General features: G+C 38.2%; 2 protein-coding genes across 2 annotated transcripts in view; one reads left to right on the top strand and one right to left on the bottom strand.

Moving 5' to 3' along the window:
• The window catches only part of LOC110203125 (SLAM family member 9-like), a 103492-nt gene that overhangs the window by 29189 nt on the left and 54916 nt on the right, over window positions 1-19387 (top strand). The gene's annotated exons all lie outside the window — the stretch shown is intronic.
• On the bottom strand, window positions 4996-19381 carry LOC144457777 (uncharacterized). Its single transcript, XM_078156216.1, has 6 exons — window positions 19286-19381; window positions 18876-18998; window positions 17005-17058; window positions 16650-16753; window positions 9875-9940; window positions 4996-8769 (listed from the first exon to the last, which is right to left on the bottom strand). The coding sequence occupies exons 1-6, from the start codon at window positions 19338-19340 to the stop codon at window positions 8698-8700; spliced, it is 474 nt and encodes a 157-aa protein (XP_078012342.1). The 5' UTR covers window positions 19341-19381; the 3' UTR covers window positions 4996-8697.

The raw sequence follows: 19387 nt of genomic DNA, 5'->3' as shown, positions 1-19387 counted from the left end.
GAGAGGAAATTTTCTAATAATTACTACTGTTTGAAATTGGAATGTTCTACTTTAGATGGCCACAAAAATCTTACATCAGTGCCTCACCACAGTGTGGAGATTCCCTCAGGTTTTTTGAATCTATGCCAGTGTTGTTGTTGTTGAATCATTTCAGTCATTATCCAACTCTGTGTGACTTCATTTAGGGATTTCCTGGCAAAGATACTGGAGTGGTTTGCCATCTGCTTCTCCAGCTCATTTCACAGATGAAGAGCTGAGGTAAACAGGGTTAAGTGACCTGCCCAGGTCACATAGCTAGTAAGTGTCTGAGGCCACACTGGAACTCAAGAAAATGAATCTTCCTGACTCCAGGCTTGGCACTCTATTCACTGGGCCACCTAGCTGTGCAATAGAATGCAATTAATCCATCAACAAAGATTTATTAAGCACTTGCTATGTGCCGGGAACTATGCTAGACTCTGGAGATACAAACATCAAATAGTACTTGACCTTGGAAAACTTACAAACCGGCTTGGAGAGCAACCTGTACAATATGATTGTATTCAAAACAGATACAGGTTGATTTTGCCAGGAAAAGCACTAGCTGGGGATAGGAGTAGAGGGCAATATGAACAAAGGCTTTATGTAGACGGTGGCCCTTGAGGTGAGACTTGAAGGAGGTGAAGGAGTGCATTCCAGGCATGGTAAATAGACAGTCAGATACCTGGCACAGTGGATAGAAAACTGGACCTGGAGGCAGGAAGACCTGAGTTCTAATCCAGCCTCAGATACTTACTAGCTGTGTGACTATGGGCAAATCACTTAACCTATCTGCCTCAGTTTCCCCATTTGTAAAATAGGGATAATAATAAAAGCACCTACCTTCTAGGTCAGTTGTGAAAATGAAATAATAAAACGATGTGTCTGTAAAGTGTTTTTCAATTATTACATGCAAGAGATAATGATGGTAAATGATGAAGAACATTAAAAAGACCAGTTTGACTGGACTATAGTACATTTGGGAGAGAGTAATATGTATATGTCAAGACTTGAAAGATTGGGGTCAGGTTGAGAAGTATTTAATTTTAAATGCCTTACAGAACAGTTTATATTTGATTCTAAAGATGATAGGAAGCCACTGGATTTTATTGAGTAGGGCAGTATAACAACACAGAAGAGTTGGTGCACCTGGAGGGGGCTAGGTAGCGTAACCTTTCCTACTAAGGACATTCTAGCTCTGGACCCACATGAGTAGACTAGTTTCACTCCTGGGAAAATCTAGTCCCTGAAGAGAGGTCTGGCTATTTTCCCTTAGTCCTCTGGTTCCCTAAACCTCTCCCTCTCTCCCCCCTGCTCTAAAGCCCCCAAAACACAATCTAAAGCTTAGATGTCTTATGTCTAGCTCAAGTCTAGGGTCTCCTCTTTAGAATGTTCTCTTGTTTGCACCAGCCTATCATTCCATCCTCAATTTATAATAGTACCTATTTCCCTGAAGGTCCATGGACATTGAATTTGTCATTTAAAAAAATAGATTTTTGCAATTCTATCTTAAGGTGGTGTCTTAAAATTGTCTTTGTTTGCATTTTTCTGAGTTTTAGAAAAATTTGAGCATTTCTTTATGTGGTTATACACAATTGGTTCTTTCTAAATTCAGTGCTTTTTCACTAAAGGTTGTGCTCTTCTTGTAATCATATTACCCAGTGTGGAATATATCCTCCACACTCCCCCTCCACCCCACACAGGAAAGTGACCTTAAATGACAAATTCATATGTGACATCCTGCTGTCAAACCTTTGGTCTGAGGGCTTTTGGGAGGAAGGTAGGTGTCTGAGCTTTCTCTGCTGTTTCTTTTGGTTGGTGTTAACATTAGTGATGAGAGACAACTCTCTTCCTTAATGAAATCTATTTATTCCTATGCCCTAAGACTTGGAGAAACTGCTCCTGCCCCCGGTATACCTCAGTTTTCTCACTGGTAAAACAAACAAGATGATTATTCCTTATTCATTTACCTGCCACCTCCCTCTCCCTATCTAACTTGGAAGAGATAAAAGGCAGAGTGAAGTGACTCATGAAGCCCCAGAGGAAAGACCACCCCCACCTCTCCTTCCTGATTCTCAACTCTTTCCTTCTACCATGAGATAAACTCTCTTTTGCCAACCACTATCATTCTCTAAGGCGGAGCTCAATTTTTCCCTCCATAACCTTACTCAAAAGAGTTCTCTGCCCCTCTCCACCACACGTTTATTTTTAAGAGGCACAATTTCCATTATGTTTCCCTTAAGTTTTTACACCAATTCTTTTCCTCTAAACACTCTTTACTCTAGGGACCACATCTATCACTGACTCTTCCCTTCCCTTCTTTCAACCTCCATGTTCTCTCTCTTCCCTGATCAGCATGTTTTCCCCTCATTCAAGGGGATTCTCCCCTTTGTTAGCTTCATAGCAAGCACTTTACCCCATTCTTAGGATTTTCCCCCTCCTCACTATATGTATATATATGTACTTAGTAATAGTTCTTTCCCATTTTTTCTACCCTGCTCTGCTCACTTGGGTGAGGGTGCCCCATATCTTCTGGTCTCCTTATGAAGGAAATCTTTGTTCTTATTATCTTTCTGTCTGATTCTCCTTTCCTCCTTCCCTCTCTGTAGAATAGAACAGATGGAAAATCAGGAAAGAGTATCTGTTTTCTGTGATGCTTAAAAAAAGAAGGGCAGTTAGGTAGCACGATGAATAGAGCACCGGGCCTGGAGTAAGGGAGTCCTGAGTTCAAATCCAGCCTCAGCCATTCACTAGTTCTATGGTCCTGGGTAAATCACGAAACCCTGTTTGCCTCAGTTTTCTCATCTGTAAAATGAGCTGGAGGAAGAAATGGCAAACTGCTGCAGTATCTTTGCCAAGAAAACCCCAAGTGGGGTTATGAAGAGTCAGACAGGACAGAAATGACTGAACAACAACAACAAAAAGAAGAAAGCATATGAAGATTAAGCACAAGTTGGATGCCAGTTCCGTAGATGAAAGTCTTGTTATCCATGATATTCTGCAAATGTTTGTAATCTTGGAAATCTCTCTTCACTGGCTAGAAGGCTATATTCAAAGATCATACTGGCCAGGAAATCAATATCCACCCTTTTCTGCACACAAAAGGCTGGAGTTGAGAAATGGTATCCTTGAACTTCCCTGACAGGCTAAGTGTAATGAAACATTTACTGCTGCTGTGAGCTTCTACTGTAAGTTGGCATTGCTGCTCCTGGAGCATTTGGGGAAGAAACTGAAAGGATAAAGGCAAAGAGTCTTAGAGAGCAAACCTTCCAGAGAATAAGAACAACTTTTATTAGCCATGAGTATAGGAGGTTTCTCCGAAGCCAGCCAACCATCAGGAGTTACCTCTGTCCTAAAATTGTCACTAGAAAATGTCCCCATGGCTTGTAATCTCATTAGGTTTACTGGGGAACTACTTAAATAGACTAGGGACTCTCCTTGAGCCACCCCTCCCCTTTATACTAAAATACATTTGGGTCCTTAAAATCTTCCTGATGAGATTCACTTCTCAAGTTGTCAGCACTACTTTATCATCTTCTTTCTCAGTCAAAGGTATCCCTAAACTGTCCCAAGTCCTGGAAATCTTAGTCCCAGACACATAGCTAATTCTTGAAAGTAGGAAGTCTCCATGGAACCACAGAATATTAAAACTAAAAGAGACCATTGAGATCATCCAATAAAATTTCTTCATTATAGAAATGGACTAAGGCCCAAAGAAGGGGGTAAGGGAACAAGTTTTTATTAATCATCTATTATGTGCAGGATACTATGCTTAGCACTTCACAAAATTATATGATTTGATCCTCACAACAATTTTGGGAGATAAATGCTATTATTATTCCTGCTTTTTACCCTTGAGGAAATCAAGATAGACAGAAGTTAAGTGACTTGCCCAAGATTACACAGATAGAGAGTGTTAGAGGCCAGATTTGAACTCAGATCTTCCTTACTCCAGGTCCAGAACTCTACTTAGTTGCCTACCTAGTTGCCTCTAAGGAAGGGAAATAACCATGATCACATTATGAGTAAGCGATGGCACTAGGGCTAGAGCTTCTTCTAACTCCTAGTCTGGAGATTTTTTTGAATTATTACATCACACTGTTTCTTGTATCCCACTAAAACATTGTTCTCTTGATTTACATGACTTCAATAGTTTAACTCATTTAAAGAAAGACATTTTTGTGGTAATGAAAAGGTTGGATGGCCCTTGTTCATTGCTGGGTAGAATGATGCAGGGACACAAATCTTCCCCTCACTTTGTTCCTGGGGATCTTGGGTTACTCTTTGGTAGCTAGTACACCCATACCAAAAAAAAGGAGGTAGTAAAAGAGTGAACCTAGATCCTTGCCTTTCCTCTATTTTCTCTACCTTAATATCCAAGCCCACCAATATATGTGTGTATGTTTCTATGTACATATGTATGAATGTGTCTATGCATGTACTCATGTACTGAGTGCCTTTTATGTTACAGGGCACATCAGAGGGAAGGGAAGCAGGAAAGACAAGATATAGATCACTGGGACAAAATGCCTTGACTGGAATTGCAAGGAAAGGGTGTTTTCAGTTGAGTCAGGGAGAATCAAGGTACTGGCACAGGAAGGACAAACAGTCAAAATCACAGGAACCATAGAGAAGCAGCTTGTCTCTGCTTCTAAAATCGGGGCTTGCATCTGTCTATTTTAGTGGAGGTTGGCAGTTGGTCCTAACATGACCCATTTTCACTTGCCCTTTCACTTTCTATATCTCCAGATTATATAGTTATATAGCAAGGGCTGTCCCCATACATAGCATATATTGTATGACTTGAAGGACAACAGAATAGGCATCTCCAATGTCTTCTCCTCCTATGTCTTTCCACCTCCTATTTTCTGCTAAAAAACTCATGTCTTGTGTGATCACATACAATAGGTATCCATTAGAGTTTTTAAAAATGATTTTTATAAACAATATTAAATAGCAATATAATCAAGCAAGTAATCAATGAAACAAAGAAACAACTGAGCATTTATTGAATGTCCTTCAAATCTAGGTACTCTGTTAGATTCTGAGATACAAAGGAAAAAAAATGAAATAGTCCTTACTCTTAAGGACTTTACATTTTATTGGATGTGCCTATCTCCAACCCTACCCCCACATGCAGCATGCTTTGTCACTATGGGGCTGCCTTTAACCCAGTCTAACTTATCCCCAAGGAGCTTACAACCTGAGATAATAAAGTGGTCCTAATTAGCTGCTGTGTCAGAAGAGCTGAAGTTCTACAAAAGTGAGGTACTGGCCTCTTTACCTCCTTCTTTCTGCCTATAAAACATCTGGAGTATTTTGAGCTGTGTCTTGAGAGTTAAGAGGGGAACTGAGAGATTGCCCCTGTCTTCTCCCTATTTCCATACAAACATGAGCACATGTCCTGCCTAAGGAAGCTTTTGCCTGTTTTTCTGGTTCTCTTTGTCTTTCTGTTTGTTTGGTTTTGTTCTTGGAAAAGAAAATGCGGGCAAAAAAAATTAAAAACGAATGAGGTTTTATCATGGTCCACCCACCCCCATTTCCCCCTTCACTATAAAAGTTCTTCCTTGTGAGTCTCTTTTATGTGAGATAATTTTCCCCATTCTTCCTCTTCTTTCTTTCTTCTCCCAAGTCATCCCTCTTTCTTACTGACTCATGTTTTTACATTATCCCAACATAATTGACTCACTCCTTTACCCTCTATGTAGAATCCTTCTAATTGCCCTAATAATGATAAAGTTATTAGACGTTACATGTATCATCTTCCCATAAAGAAATGTAAACAGGGTTTTTTTTCCCTTTGGCTAGGCAATGGGGTTAAGTGACTTGTCCAGGGTCACACAGCTAGTAAGTGTTATTATGCATCTGAGGCCAGATTTGAACTCAGGTCCTCCTGAGTCCAGGGCTGGCACTCTATCCACTGTGCCACCTAGCTGCCCCAAGAAATGTAAAAAGTTTAATCTTATTGAGGTCAATCTTGTGATTTCTCTTTCATGTTTATCTTGTTATTCTTCTCTTGAGTCTTGTATATGAAAGCCACATTTTCTATTCAGTTCTGTTCTTTTTATCAGGAATGCTTCATTCTATTTCATTACATATCTATTTTTCCCCTTGAGGATTTACCCTGAAACTCAGTTTCACTGGGTAGTTGATTCTTGGTTACAATTCTAGCTTTTTTGCCTTGTGGAATATCATATTCCAAGCCCTCCACTCCTTTAATGTGGTAGCTGCTAAATCTTGTATGATCTTGACTGTGGCTCCACAATATTTGAATGGTTTCTTTCTGGCTTCTTGAAATATTTTCTTTTTGACCTGGGAGGGCTGGAATTTGGTGATAATATTCCAGGGCATTTTCATTTAGTGATTGGTAGATTCTTTCAATTTCTATTTTACCCTCCAGATCTAAGATATTGGAGCAGTTTTCTTTGACAATTTCTTGAAATATGATGTGTAGGCTCTTTCTTTGATCATGGCTTTCAGAGAGTCAAATACTTCTTAAATCATCTCTCCTTGATCTATTTCCCAGCTCAGTTGTTTTTCCAATGAGATATTTCACAATTTCTTCTATTTCTCACTCTTCTGGCTTTGTTTTATTGTTTCTTGATGTATCATAAAGTCATTAGCTTCCATTTTCCCAATTTTAATTTTGAAGCACTTATTTTCTTCAGTGAGCTTTTGTACCTCTTATTCCATTTGGCCAACTTTGCTTTTTAAAGAGTTATTTTCATCACTGAATTTTTGTACCCCTTTACATTTAGTCAATTCTGTTTTCAAAGTATTATTTTCTTCAATACCTTTTGTGCCTCTTTTACCAGGCTGATAATTGTCTTTTTGTAATTTTTCTTCCTTTGCTTTCATATATTTACCTAATTGTTCGTCTACACTCTTATTTGATTTTGGAAATAATTTTTTAGCTCCACCAGGAATTTTTGTTAGGTTTATGACCAGTTCACATTTTCCTTTGAGACATTGCTTGTAGCTGGTTGAACTTCATTGTCTTCTGAATTTATGTCTTGATCTTCCCTGTCACTATAGTAGCTTTTTATGGTCAGTAGCTTATAATGTTTTTGTTGTTGTTGTTTGCTCTTTTTCCCTCCTGTTTCTTGATTTTGAGCTTTATGTTAAAAAGTTGGGCTCTGTTCTTGGCACTGAACTGGAGGGAGAGGCACTCCCTCAGTCTTCACACTTTTTCTGCACCGCTGTTTTCAGAGTGCTACTTCCTCTTGATTGAAAATGTTCCTCTCCACCTTGAACTGTGACCCAGAAGTGGGTACAGGTAATGAAGTTGCCAAACAGCATCTGGTCCTACATCCAGTGCTAGAACAAGGGGCCCCTGTAACCTCTCTCTAACCAATTGCCAGGTCCCCTTAATGTCTCTAGTTTAAGAGCTCCCAAAGCTGTTGCTGCTTGACCTAGTTCCACCACTGATGTTTCATTTACCTGGGCTTTAGGCTACCCCTGTATCACCTTTTAACATTCTAAGTTATCTTGGGCTAGAAGAATATTTCACCCTGACCATATGTGGGCACTGTCACTCCAGAGTTAGATTTGAGTTGTTATTTTAAAGTCATTTAGAGGTGAATGTTGAGAGAACTCAGCTCAATGCTTTCTCTACTCTGCCATCTTGGCTTTGCTCCCAGAAGACTGTTGATAAATATTTGCTAACAAATCTTTTCCTTCCTTTGCAAACAATGTAAGGGGGCAAAAGCCAAGACTTTCCTAGGCAGAACATGTGCTTATGGTTGCATGGACATCAAGATGAAGATGGGGCAGTCATCCCTTCCCCAAGATGACTCTTAGGAAATAGCTTGAAATAGTCCTTACACACTTCACAGCTGTTTGAAAATAAGAGAGAAAAGCTAAGGGGCATGTTGATCCCTCTCCCATATACACTGAATCATAAGGTCTTTTGTCTCAGAAGTCATTTAGAGATCTCAAAGTGTAAGCCTTTCAGCCCTAAGTTACAACAACCTGAAGCTATTCCCACAGCTCCCATGTGGTCAAATAAAGTAAAGAAGGGCAGCCCTGTTGCCTTATAATTCCATCAATTTTGATTGAGGAAATTCCTCACACCTCCTAATGGAGTGAAGAAGCAAACATATATAATTCTTTATACTTCCTTTAGATGGGCTCGTCAAATATGAAAGGGGTATACTCTTTTCAAGATGCAAATAGGTCATTCCTAGTTTTTCACCCTTTACAATCTGTGAATAATTCAGTTCCTAGACACTCAAAGTTTCCTGCTTGTGAATGCAATCAAAGTCCAAAAAGGGCAAAATTGTAACATTATTATTCCTTATTCCAGCAAAGATCTATTTTCCAAAGGCAGCAACATTTCAAAGTGTCTTGAAATACAGAAATAATCTGTTTCAAAGTCACAAACCTTGTACAGGGAAAGCAGCATGGATTAATAAGGGACAGACAACCTAGTGCATGGGTACCAAATCATTTTCTAGAATAATCAATGTCAGGCTCCAAGTGACAGAGGGATATCAGCAGTGAATACAGGATGCTTGCAATGGGTTAAGAGCTACAGGATTGCTTGCTAATTTGCCACAAACTTTCTTTTAAAGATGTGCTCATAACTGACTATGCCTTCCTAATGAGTCCCAGATCCTGCATGAACAGCTGGTAAGGATGCTTAACACTTTCAGAGGGAGGTTTGAACTGTTTTGTTGTTTAGATGATATTACTAAAGCCTAATGTTCCTAGAGACCCTGGGTTCTTTTCAAGCGCGTCAGATTTATCCATCTGTAAAAAAAGACACAAGCAGGGGTGTTATCAGGCTCAAATGAGATAATGGGTGTAAAGCACTTTGCAAACATTTAAGTCCTATGTAGATGGCAGTTATTACTATTGTTACTAGGCTCCAGTCCCCAGGACTTCTGTCTACAGATGACTTCATTCTCTGAGTATTTTATTTATAGAGCAAAAGTTGTACTGGTAGATGTTTAACAGCCAGACTGTTGGTAGTAGAGAATTTATGTATACATACTTCTAAATCTAATTTGCCGTATTAACAGTTTCTTAAGCCTAGACCATCAATAACATATATATGTATATGTATATGTGTATGTATGTATGTATGTATATATGTATGTGTGTATGTGTGTGTATATGTATATATATGTATGTATGTATGTGTATATATATATGTATATGCCTGATTTGTAGCTGGCTGATTGTGAGGAGTAAATCCTGACAATGAGAACTTAACTATGGTTCTATAAGTCGGCTAAAACTGGCTCTAGCACACTCCTCGCATAAGTATATAAATATATAGATGATCTTTTGAAGTTTTCTCTACTCTTCCCTTTTCCCACTGCCTTGGACAAAACCTAACCATCATAGACACATAGGGAAGCTATCCTACCTTTTAAAAACCTCCCAAACATGAGATTCCTTCAACCTGCCTTGGTAGGCTATTCTCATAGTTGAACAATCTTCTTCAGAAACTCTGGTTAATGTCCTGCTGATTGAACATCCCAGGAGCTTGTCCTCCCTCTCTGTCTTTACTTATGCTGTCGCCTATCCTTAGAATGAATACTGCTGTCTCTAGTCACCTGTTAAATTCTTACTAAGGCTTTAAATTCTAATTCCAATGCAACTTCTTCTATGGAGCCTTCCCTGAATTTCCCTAGTTGTTAATAACTCTCCCCTGTCCCATATCAATTAGTGTTTTGTTTTATACTTATATCACCTTTCTACTATAGTATAATTTTCAGGAAGGCAGGTACTGTGTCTTAGCCATAAAGAATATGTCTAAGGGAATGGATCATTCCTCAGAGAGCTCCAAAAGGGCAATAAAGGCTTGAGGCAGAGGAAGAGAATAAAAAATTAAGGAAAAATTCCTTACCTTTGTAGTATTCTGCAGAATATCATAAATTGTATGCAGTGCTTCCAAATCCTTTTGGATGTTTTTCTGTAAAAAAACCAAACAAACATTAAAATACCATAATTTTCCTGAGTAACAGAGACTCTGTCATAACTCAGAAACGTGTGAGGTCAAGAAAGGGAACAAACTTTTACTAGGCATAAAGCACTTTTACAGATATTATCTCAATCCTCACAATAACCCTGTGAGGGAAGTATTATAATTATCCCCATTTTACAGTTGAGGAAACTGAGGCAAACAGATGTTAAGTGACTTGCCCAAAGTCACACAGCTATGAAGTGTCTGAGGCTGGGTTTGAACTCATGTCTTCCTGACTCCAGGTCTAGAGCTCTATCCACCATACCACCTCGCTGCTCCAAAAAAGGATGGAAACAGGTGAATATCGATAAGAGATTTATCTATTCATTGGAAAAGACTTTTGGCTTTTAGAAAAGGTTAAGAGATATCATATGATTGTCGAGAGCCACCATCTTTCCAGTTGTTTTTCTGAAACAATTAAAAAAATTCAAAAATTCGATTCAAAAATTCAATTCTAATTCAATTCAATTACAAAATCAGAAAAAGAAATCATGTAGAAGAGTAACTTAACTTGAATACATGAGAAAAGATAAACAGTTGCAAAAGCTTAAAAAAACACCCCAACAACCACACATATCAGAGAAGTTAATAAATAGAGTTCCCATGCAGTGTCCACAAACTCCACTGGGGCCTATGTACTAGGTAAACCAGCATACAAAATACAAGCAAACTCTCAAGATTGTGCTTCTGAGTCAAGATTCTGGAATCTTTACCCACTTCCTCCATGTCAGAATGATCTCTATCCTTCCTCCCCCAAAAGGAAGCAAATATTGATTCTTCTCATCCATGAGAAGGAAATAGAGAGAAGCAGGAAAGGAAACAGGAGGAGCAGGAAAGGAGTAAACAATGGTTAGTGGGGACAGCAGGAGGTGCAGAGTGAAATGCAGAGCTGATTAGAAGGCAAAATAGCTTCTGTTCCTGACAGAAAGGGTAGTGGAGACCTAATTAGGGCCAATATTCTCCCAAGGTGAATGAGCTGAAAATACCTAGCTTTGGAATTTGTGTAGCTGTGAATGCAAAAGGGATCAACGAATGAGGAAGAAAGTTAGACAAATAAGTGGGAACACAAGAGAAAGACCAGAAATCCAAAACGTCTTACTAGAAAGCCTAAGTAAAAACCTAACTCACAGATTAAATCAAGACTCAATGAAGACTTAGAGGAAGAACAAATAAAAATTTTAAAAAAGGACAAAAACATAATGAACAAGTATTATGCCATGGGGAAAAAAATAAACCAAAACTTTCTGGTCAAAAAGACCAGAACTCCTGTAGACCATAGAACACAGAACAATAGCAAGAAACTCTATAATGGCTGCAAGAAATCATAAAACCTTTAAAGAAAAATATTGGGAATAAAATTGGATCAAAAATCAAAGCTTTGAAAGCAAAAATTTAAAAACACAAATATCGTGGTACAGAACTTAAAAGTAATATGAAACATGGGACTAGCCCAGTCCTACCCTTATGAGCATGCCTAGAGTGCTTGACCTTATGCTTCCACATAGACTGTGGAGAAAGCACATGCATTCTTCTTTCCTGTCTGCTTACCACATGGTGAATGTAAGACTTTGTGATTGTCTGCTGATCCAGAACTAAATACGCATGCAAAAAACTTCCATTGGGGCAGCTCAGTCTCTTTGTTCTCTGACTGACTTCAAGTGAGAAATCATTCAGTAAGTGCTTGCTATTTATCAGGCGCCATGCTAAACACTGAGGATACAAAGAAAGGCAAAAGTGAGTCCCTGCCTTCAAGGAGCTCACAATCTAATGGAGGATGATAATACATGAAAAGAAACTGAAAGAGAAGTGGGAGATATCCTCCTTAAATGGAGGATCTCAGAGATGCTCTCCATGGTTTACCCACCACCATTTTAAATTATAGGGAAGGGCTCCTGGGAAAGGGGAATTAATTATATGAGACTCTTGGCGGGGAAGAGCTCTGGGTTCTCTCTCATCCTGTCTCAAGGAAGCCACGAAAATCCTTTTTCATGGTGGTGATCCAAGAAAGACATGATATAAGCCTCTGGATGGCATAAAAAGCCTTATTTCCTTCCTGCCCAGGTCAACATGTGGTCATGCGGAGCCCAGCTATTTTCCTCTCTCAATTGTATCTATTCCTTCTTGTTCTTAGGTGAAAAGTATTGGATATTGAATAAACTAGGCAATGATCTTGTGAGCTTCAAGAGGTTGGGAGAACACCAAGAGTTCAGGTACTAGAATCCGTGATGGAGTTTGACAGCAGCCAAGTCTAATGAGGAAAGACCAGCTAGACCCACCAGATCAGTAATGTATGGTAGCCAAGAGGGATTCATTCTTTGTGATATCATACCTAAACTCCAACTTGAAAAAGCTAAGTAGTGAAATAAGTTCTTTTATGTTTATAGGCTATTATCAATTTTTTTAAAAAAGGAATAGAAGAATAAAAGAAAAACATAAAAAAGATATAATAAAGGGGATAAAGGAACTTTAAGGACTAAAGATTCAAGGAGAATTTAAAGGGTAAAGAGAAAATGAGGAAGAGTTCAATTCCTATTCCTCAGAGTTCAATTCAATTCAACATGGAACTGAATCCCATGTTAACAGAATTCATATTATTTTTGCAGAAAAGATAGTACAGTGGCAAGATTTGGGAAGAGAGAGAAGGAAGAGAAGAAATAGAGAAACTGGAGATTCATTTCTACTAGATGATGGGTGAACAGAGAAAATGGATAGTAGTTGCTCCAATCTCTTAATCTCTTAATAAGATAGAAGGAATGGGCAAATATGAGAAAGAAGTAAAAATAGGGAAGGATTGGGATGGGTGTGTTGGTGTAGAAAGGGAAAGGAAATGTGCCTCTAAAGAACATTGTCATGGAGATAGAGGCAGAAGAGGGGATATGTTTGTCTGCAGTGAGAGACATGGACCTTATAGTGAGTTTCATCTGGGGAGAATTTGCACCTTTGGAGATCACCTTCTCAGAGAGAGGGTCCTACCTTCTGGGACTGAATCACAATCCAGGAAAGACAACGCCTAAAGGCATCCAGGACTCATAGTGATGGGGGGGAGCAGTTTGGGATGGAGAGGTACATAGCTAAGATAAGTTCACACAGACTTAGGAATGGAGACTGATCAAGGTAAAGTCAGAAGGCAGGACCCGCTTCATGACTTGGGGCATAGAGTGAATCCAACCATAAAACACCATTGAGTAGGCAGTTATGGTTTAGGGGATCAAGTGCTATATTTGCAGTCAAGAAAACTTCAATTCAAAGTCTACTTCAGACTCTTGCTAGTTATATGACTTGGACAAGACACAACTTTGCTAGCTTTAGTTTTTTCATAGAAATTGGGGATAATAATAGCACCTACTTCACAGGGTTTTTGTGAGGATCAAATGAGAAAAGATGTGTAAAGTGTAAAATCTTTAAATGCTGTATAAATGTTAGCTTACTTTTTCTGGAGGTAGATAGGCAGCACAGTGATTAGAGCAGTGGACTTGGTATCATGGTAGACCTCAGTTCAAATCCTGCCTCAACTCCTCCTAGACAATCATTTAATCTCTTTGACCCTCAGAATCTTCATCCATAAAATGGATGAAGCCCCTACTTCACTGGGCTGTTGTATCAAATGAGATAATAAAAGAACTTTACAAACCATAATATCTATGTAGATAATTATTAACTATTTGACACCAATTTCTTCATTAATTAATACCATTATGAGGCTCAGAAGAAGAAGAAAATGAATGGTGGGTATAAGATCTACTAATTCAACAATTTACAGGTGAGATGAGGAGGAAATCCAAATGTGTTATTCTAGAAATAATCTTTAGCAGAGACACAGAGAGAATTTAAAAAAAGGGAATAATTAAAGGCCTAGCACATAACTGAAGAATAGAATTCAGAATAAATGAGAATGAAATGAAAAGCAATGTGAAAGCAAATCAAAAGAAAAATTAATTGGAAGAGGACACTGCAAAAGAATGTTCCTTAAAATAAGTAGTTGGGCTATAGGAGAGAAGATTTTTGAACCACACACTTAACTGGGGGAGGGAGTAAGAGAAAGGCCAAAAAAATGGAAATTCAATGGATAAATAGATACAAGGAACTGAATGTCAGGGAAATTTGGATAGGTCAGAGAAACAAGGCAGGGGGAGAAAATTCTGTGGGAAGGGATTGGCATCAAAATAGTATAAGTGAAACTAATCACAGGGACAAAGTATTGACTTTAAAAGAAGGGGATAAAAATTAACATAAAAGGAATACATGGAAGATAACGCATGTCCAATCATAACTATAAATTTGAATGTATTAAATCATCCAAAATAGCAAGAGAATGGTCAAATGTATAAGAAACTAAAAACTAAGAATTTGATGTATACAAAAACACATGTAAAAATAATGATACACACAGAAAAAAAAATAAGCTGATGAAACAAAATCTACTAAGCATTAGATGATTTTCTTAAAAGTAGGAGGTACAAGGGTCACCTAGGTGGCTCAGATTATAAAGCACCAGCCCTGCAGTCAGGAGGACCTGAGTCCAAGTCCAGTCTCAGAAACTTACTAGTTGTGTGACCCTGGGCAAGCCACTTAACCCTGATTGCCTCAAAAAAAAAATAAAGTAGGAGTTACAATCATACTGTCAGACAAGACAAATTGAAAATTCATAATACCAAAAGAGATAAAAATGAAACTGCATTATATCTAAAGATACTTACACAATGAAAGAATATCAACATTATGCATATGTGCATTTATAAAGGGCTAACTGATTTACAAGAAGATATAGACAATAATATGAAAATTTTAGAAGGCTTTAGCATTCCTCTTTTGGAACTGGATAAATCTAACAAGATTAACAAAAAACAAAACTGAACAAACTGTTAAGGAAGTTAGATGCAAAATATTTGCCTTCTGAATGGTAACATTAAGGACTAAAATTATTTTTTAGTACTGCTGTATCTTTATAAAATAGACCATATGATGGGGAACACAAAATTATAAATAAGTATGAAAGAGCAGAGTTAATAGATGCCTCCTTTACAGGTAATAACATAGTAAAAATTAACATAAAGAATAAAAGCAAAAGATATGGGCCTAAAAAGAGATTTGATCCTGATATCATGAATAATAAATATATCAAAGAACATACCCTAAAACCAGTCTTTGGAAAAAATACATATCTGAAGACAAATGTTAACAGAACAGAAAGAGAAGATTTATGAACAGATTATATACTTTAAAAAAAGTAGGAAATCAACAAACTCAAAATTAGCTCACTAGATGAAATCTTGAAAAATTGTAGATGAAATTAATAAAGTAGAAAACAAAAAGTATCTATGAGAAATAAACAGATGTCCTTTGAAAAGACTAACAAAATCAATAAACTTAGAGGCAGCCTGAACAAAAAAGAAAAAGGAAAAGGAAATAAGCAAAATAAAGACCAAACAAGGCACGATCCAAACTAAGAAGAGATAAGAAGCACCATCACTACGTATTATTTGAAAATCTGTAATTATATGCCAGGAAATCTGATAATTTCAAATTCATTTAAAAACACATAAAATGCCTTAATAATTGAAACAGAAAACAAGAGTATTTTAAAAATTATTTTATCTCATTAAATATTTCTCAATTATATGTAAAAACATTTTTAACAATTATTTTAAACACTTTCGAATTCCATATTCTTTCCCTCCCTCCTTGAGAAGGCAAGCATCTTGATATAGACACAAACAAAACAATAAAAGTAAATAAAATTTAGGAAAAGTATGCTTTACTCTGCATTCAAATTCATCAGTTCTGTCTTTGGCAGTGGATAGCATTTTTCATCTTGGGTGCTTTGGAACTATTTTGTATCATTGTTGTGATTAGAGTAGCTATGTCTTTCACATTTGATCATCTTTACAATGCTGTTACTGTGTACAATGTTCTTCTAGTCTGCTCACTTCACTTTGCATGAGTTTATATAAATCTAACCAAGTTTTCTGAAACCATCCTGCTTATCATTTCTTAATAGCACAATAGTATTCCCTCACAGTCACATACCACAACTTGTTCAGCCATCCTCCAATTGATGGGCATCCTCTCAATTTTCAATTCTTTGCCATCACAAAAAGAACTGTTGTGATTTTTTTTTTGTCCAGAGGTCCTTTTCCCTTTTCTTTGATTTCTTTGGAATACAGACCTAATAGTGATATTGCTGGGTTAAATTGTATGCACAATTTTATAGTCCACTGAATGTAGTTCCAAATTGTTCTCTATAATGGTTGGATGAGTTCACAATCCCACCAACAGTGCATTACTGTCTCAATTTTTCCACATCACCTCCAGCATTTGTCATTTTCCTTTTCTGTCATGTTAGCCAATCTGATATTGGAGGTGATATTTCAGAGTTGTGCTATATACCATGATAAGCTAAAAATGGATAGGTGACCAAAATTTCATAACTTGGGCTGGGATGGAGAGGAAGAGGGTAGTTACCTGGGAGTAGAGGATTTCAGTAATGTCTTTTGGGGGATGAGAAGGTGGCATTAGACACATCAGAAGACAATTAATATGACACTTGCCCCACCCTATCCCTTTGTAAATGGTTTAATACTAAACTTCAACCTCATGTAAACAAAGATTTCACATTGGGAAAAGCCCAGGCTCTGGGCAGGAATGAGAAAGAGCTTACTTTAGGATATGAAACTGTGGCATACTCTGGATTTTCTGTAGCATCAGGGCTTGGATTAGAAATTGACTCATAAGTAGTACACTCCTGGTCTCCTGCATCAGCCTCTGCAACCCAGTGAGGAAAGACAGGTTTAGAATTCATGATACCAATCCATTTATTACCTCCTTGTGCTAGCACCTATGACTTTGAAGGCAGAGACATGAGGTCAGTCATTGCATATTACCGGGAGTCAATCATCTTGTATATTAAAGATATATTAATACATTGTAGAATGCCACATCACTGGTCAGTCCTTAAAATAATCCCCAAGGTAAATCCCATCTGTGACCATCTTAGACATCCAGAAACTGCATACTCATCAGAATATTTTCTGGAGAATGTTGCAGTGCTGCTGTTAGAAAGGCAGGCCCTAGGAGGCAAAACAATAAAGGGAAAGGAAGGGAGGGAGGGAGGGGTAAAGAGGATGGAAGAGGAGAGACAGAGAGACAGAGAGAGAATATTTATTACTGCTGTCAGAATTCTCTGGAAGGAAAATTATACTGGAGGGATGGTCATCATAAAGGAAAGCTTGTGAAGAAGGAGAAAATGGGTATTGGCAGGGATGCTGCTTGAGCCAGCTTAACTGCATTCTGGAGAGTCAATTGTTAAATTTTCAGTGTGAGCATCTATACCTTGGTAATTAGCAAACATTACAAATCAGAGCTTGATTTTTGAGAGCTTATTAAACATTTTCCAGCATACCAAAGGGTGCTGGACTCTGACAATTAGGAGAATGGGAAACATAGAGTAGAGATCCTGGAAGGAAAATGAGCTGCAGGACCACTACCCAGTTTTATTCATGGCATATATGAGTAGGAGGCCTTCATTATTTCCCTATCTAAGCAACCAGATATATAGGGACTGTCCCAACAATGCAATCAAACCAATGTAGTGACATTAAAACATCCTCTGGAAGATGGTAAGGAATTCGCTATGGCAAGAGCCTCCAGATAGGTGTGAGGTAAATAGGGACCATAGTTAGAAGACTAAGTTTGAGAGGCATCTGAGCCTTAATCTCCCTGGCCTCCAGTAAGTAAGACACTCGTCTAGAATTACCAAATCTCAGTGTGATTTATGATTCAATTTCAACTTGGAAGGCTGCTCCATTAAAGTGCCCCAGGGTGCTTGGCTTTGAGTGGTTTAACATTATTATGCTGGATATACCTTCGACAAAGGCACAGATAGCAATCAGAAACCCATTTTATGGGTGAGACAACATTGGAAGGAATAGTTAATATATGGGATAACATTTGGGATCTAAAAAGATCTTATCAGGATATAACATTAGTCAGATTCTAATAAGATGAAATTGAAAAGGGATAAATGTAAAGTTTTTCACACAGCTACAATCCCCTTTCCCCAGCTTCTCAAGCATAAAATGGAGGAGCCATCTCTAGACAATATTTGTCTGAAAAGGATCTGTGGATTTCATTGAACTGAAAGCCAAATATGTATTGAATGTGATATAGCAACCCAAAAATGCCAATGAAATCTTAGGCTGCATTGAGACATCTAGCCTTATCTTGCCCCTTTCCCTGCCTCAGTTACTTGTGCCCTTTCTTCCCAAATTAATTTGTATTTACTTGGTCTATGATCCATGTTTGCTTAATCTGCTTAAATGTTGTCACATGCAGAGTAGAATATAAATTCCTTGAGGGTGTCAAGACATTTGGAGATATCCTGTTTCCCAGATCTAAGACCCAACAAGCAGGTTGTGTCCTGAGCTTGGCATAACAACAATCCTTTGCACTCTGAATGATCTCACCCTCTGGCAAAGTGTATTGCTTTGACCAGCACCAGGTGTTTGCAGGGATCTGAGAGCCATCATCATACCTCTTGACAGGCTCACAACCCCTGTTTCTTGTAACAGCTAAGTGAATCAAACCAGGTACTGCAACTGCTGTTCCTGCTGCTCTAACTCTGGCATCTGTTTGAAGATTGTTCCCACAGGGCCCAAGAATGCCTGCATTGTCCATGCATAAGCCTGCTGTGGGAACATCTAAGAATGATTATGTCATGGTCCAGCCCACTTATGTACATAAAACACTGCCTTTACCCTAGCATATTAAGCCCTTCTAACATATGCTATACAGGTATGACTTGATATTTGTGATCTCCAAGAGTCCTTTTAACTCTGAGATTTTGTGATTAAAAAAAATGTGCTTCATCTTGCAGAAAAGCTCAAACCTTTTTCTTTCTTTCTCTGAATGTACCAGAAAGACAGGCCCAACAAAGGGAGAGTAATAACCAGGACGATGGTCATCATGAGGTACAGGAGGACTCTGATGTAGCTTATGCCATGTTCAATGCCTTAAAAGAGAAGATACAAAGAAGCAGGGTCACTGGGAGTAATCTGAACCAGGCACAAAAATTTGTTTTGATCGGATCAACTACAGGGAACCAACCACTGAAACAAATTCCCTCCTCACAGTCTCAGAGCAGGAGTATTTCCTTTGGCTGAGGCTTGGCCAGTGACAGAGCTCAGAAGCTCTGTTCCTACAGGCACTAGGTTGGTACCAAGGTCAACAATAATTATAATTCAAATCCCTATAGGACTCTATGATCTCAGGCTTCTGGAAAAACAACCAGAAATTTACCTGCACAGAGCTCACTGGCAAGAACAGTATGGGAGCTGTTGCTGACAGGGTTCATGGCAGTACAGGTGTACTGGTCATGGTCACCAGGTTTCCAAATGATGT

The sequence above is a fragment of the Phascolarctos cinereus genome, unplaced genomic scaffold (assembly GCF_003287225.1).
Source record: "Phascolarctos cinereus isolate Bilbo 61053 unplaced genomic scaffold, phaCin_HiC Scaffold_5;HRSCAF=322, whole genome shotgun sequence".
Lineage (NCBI taxonomy): Eukaryota > Metazoa > Chordata > Mammalia > Diprotodontia > Phascolarctidae > Phascolarctos > Phascolarctos cinereus.
This window is presented reverse-complemented; position numbering and strand designations above follow the sequence as displayed.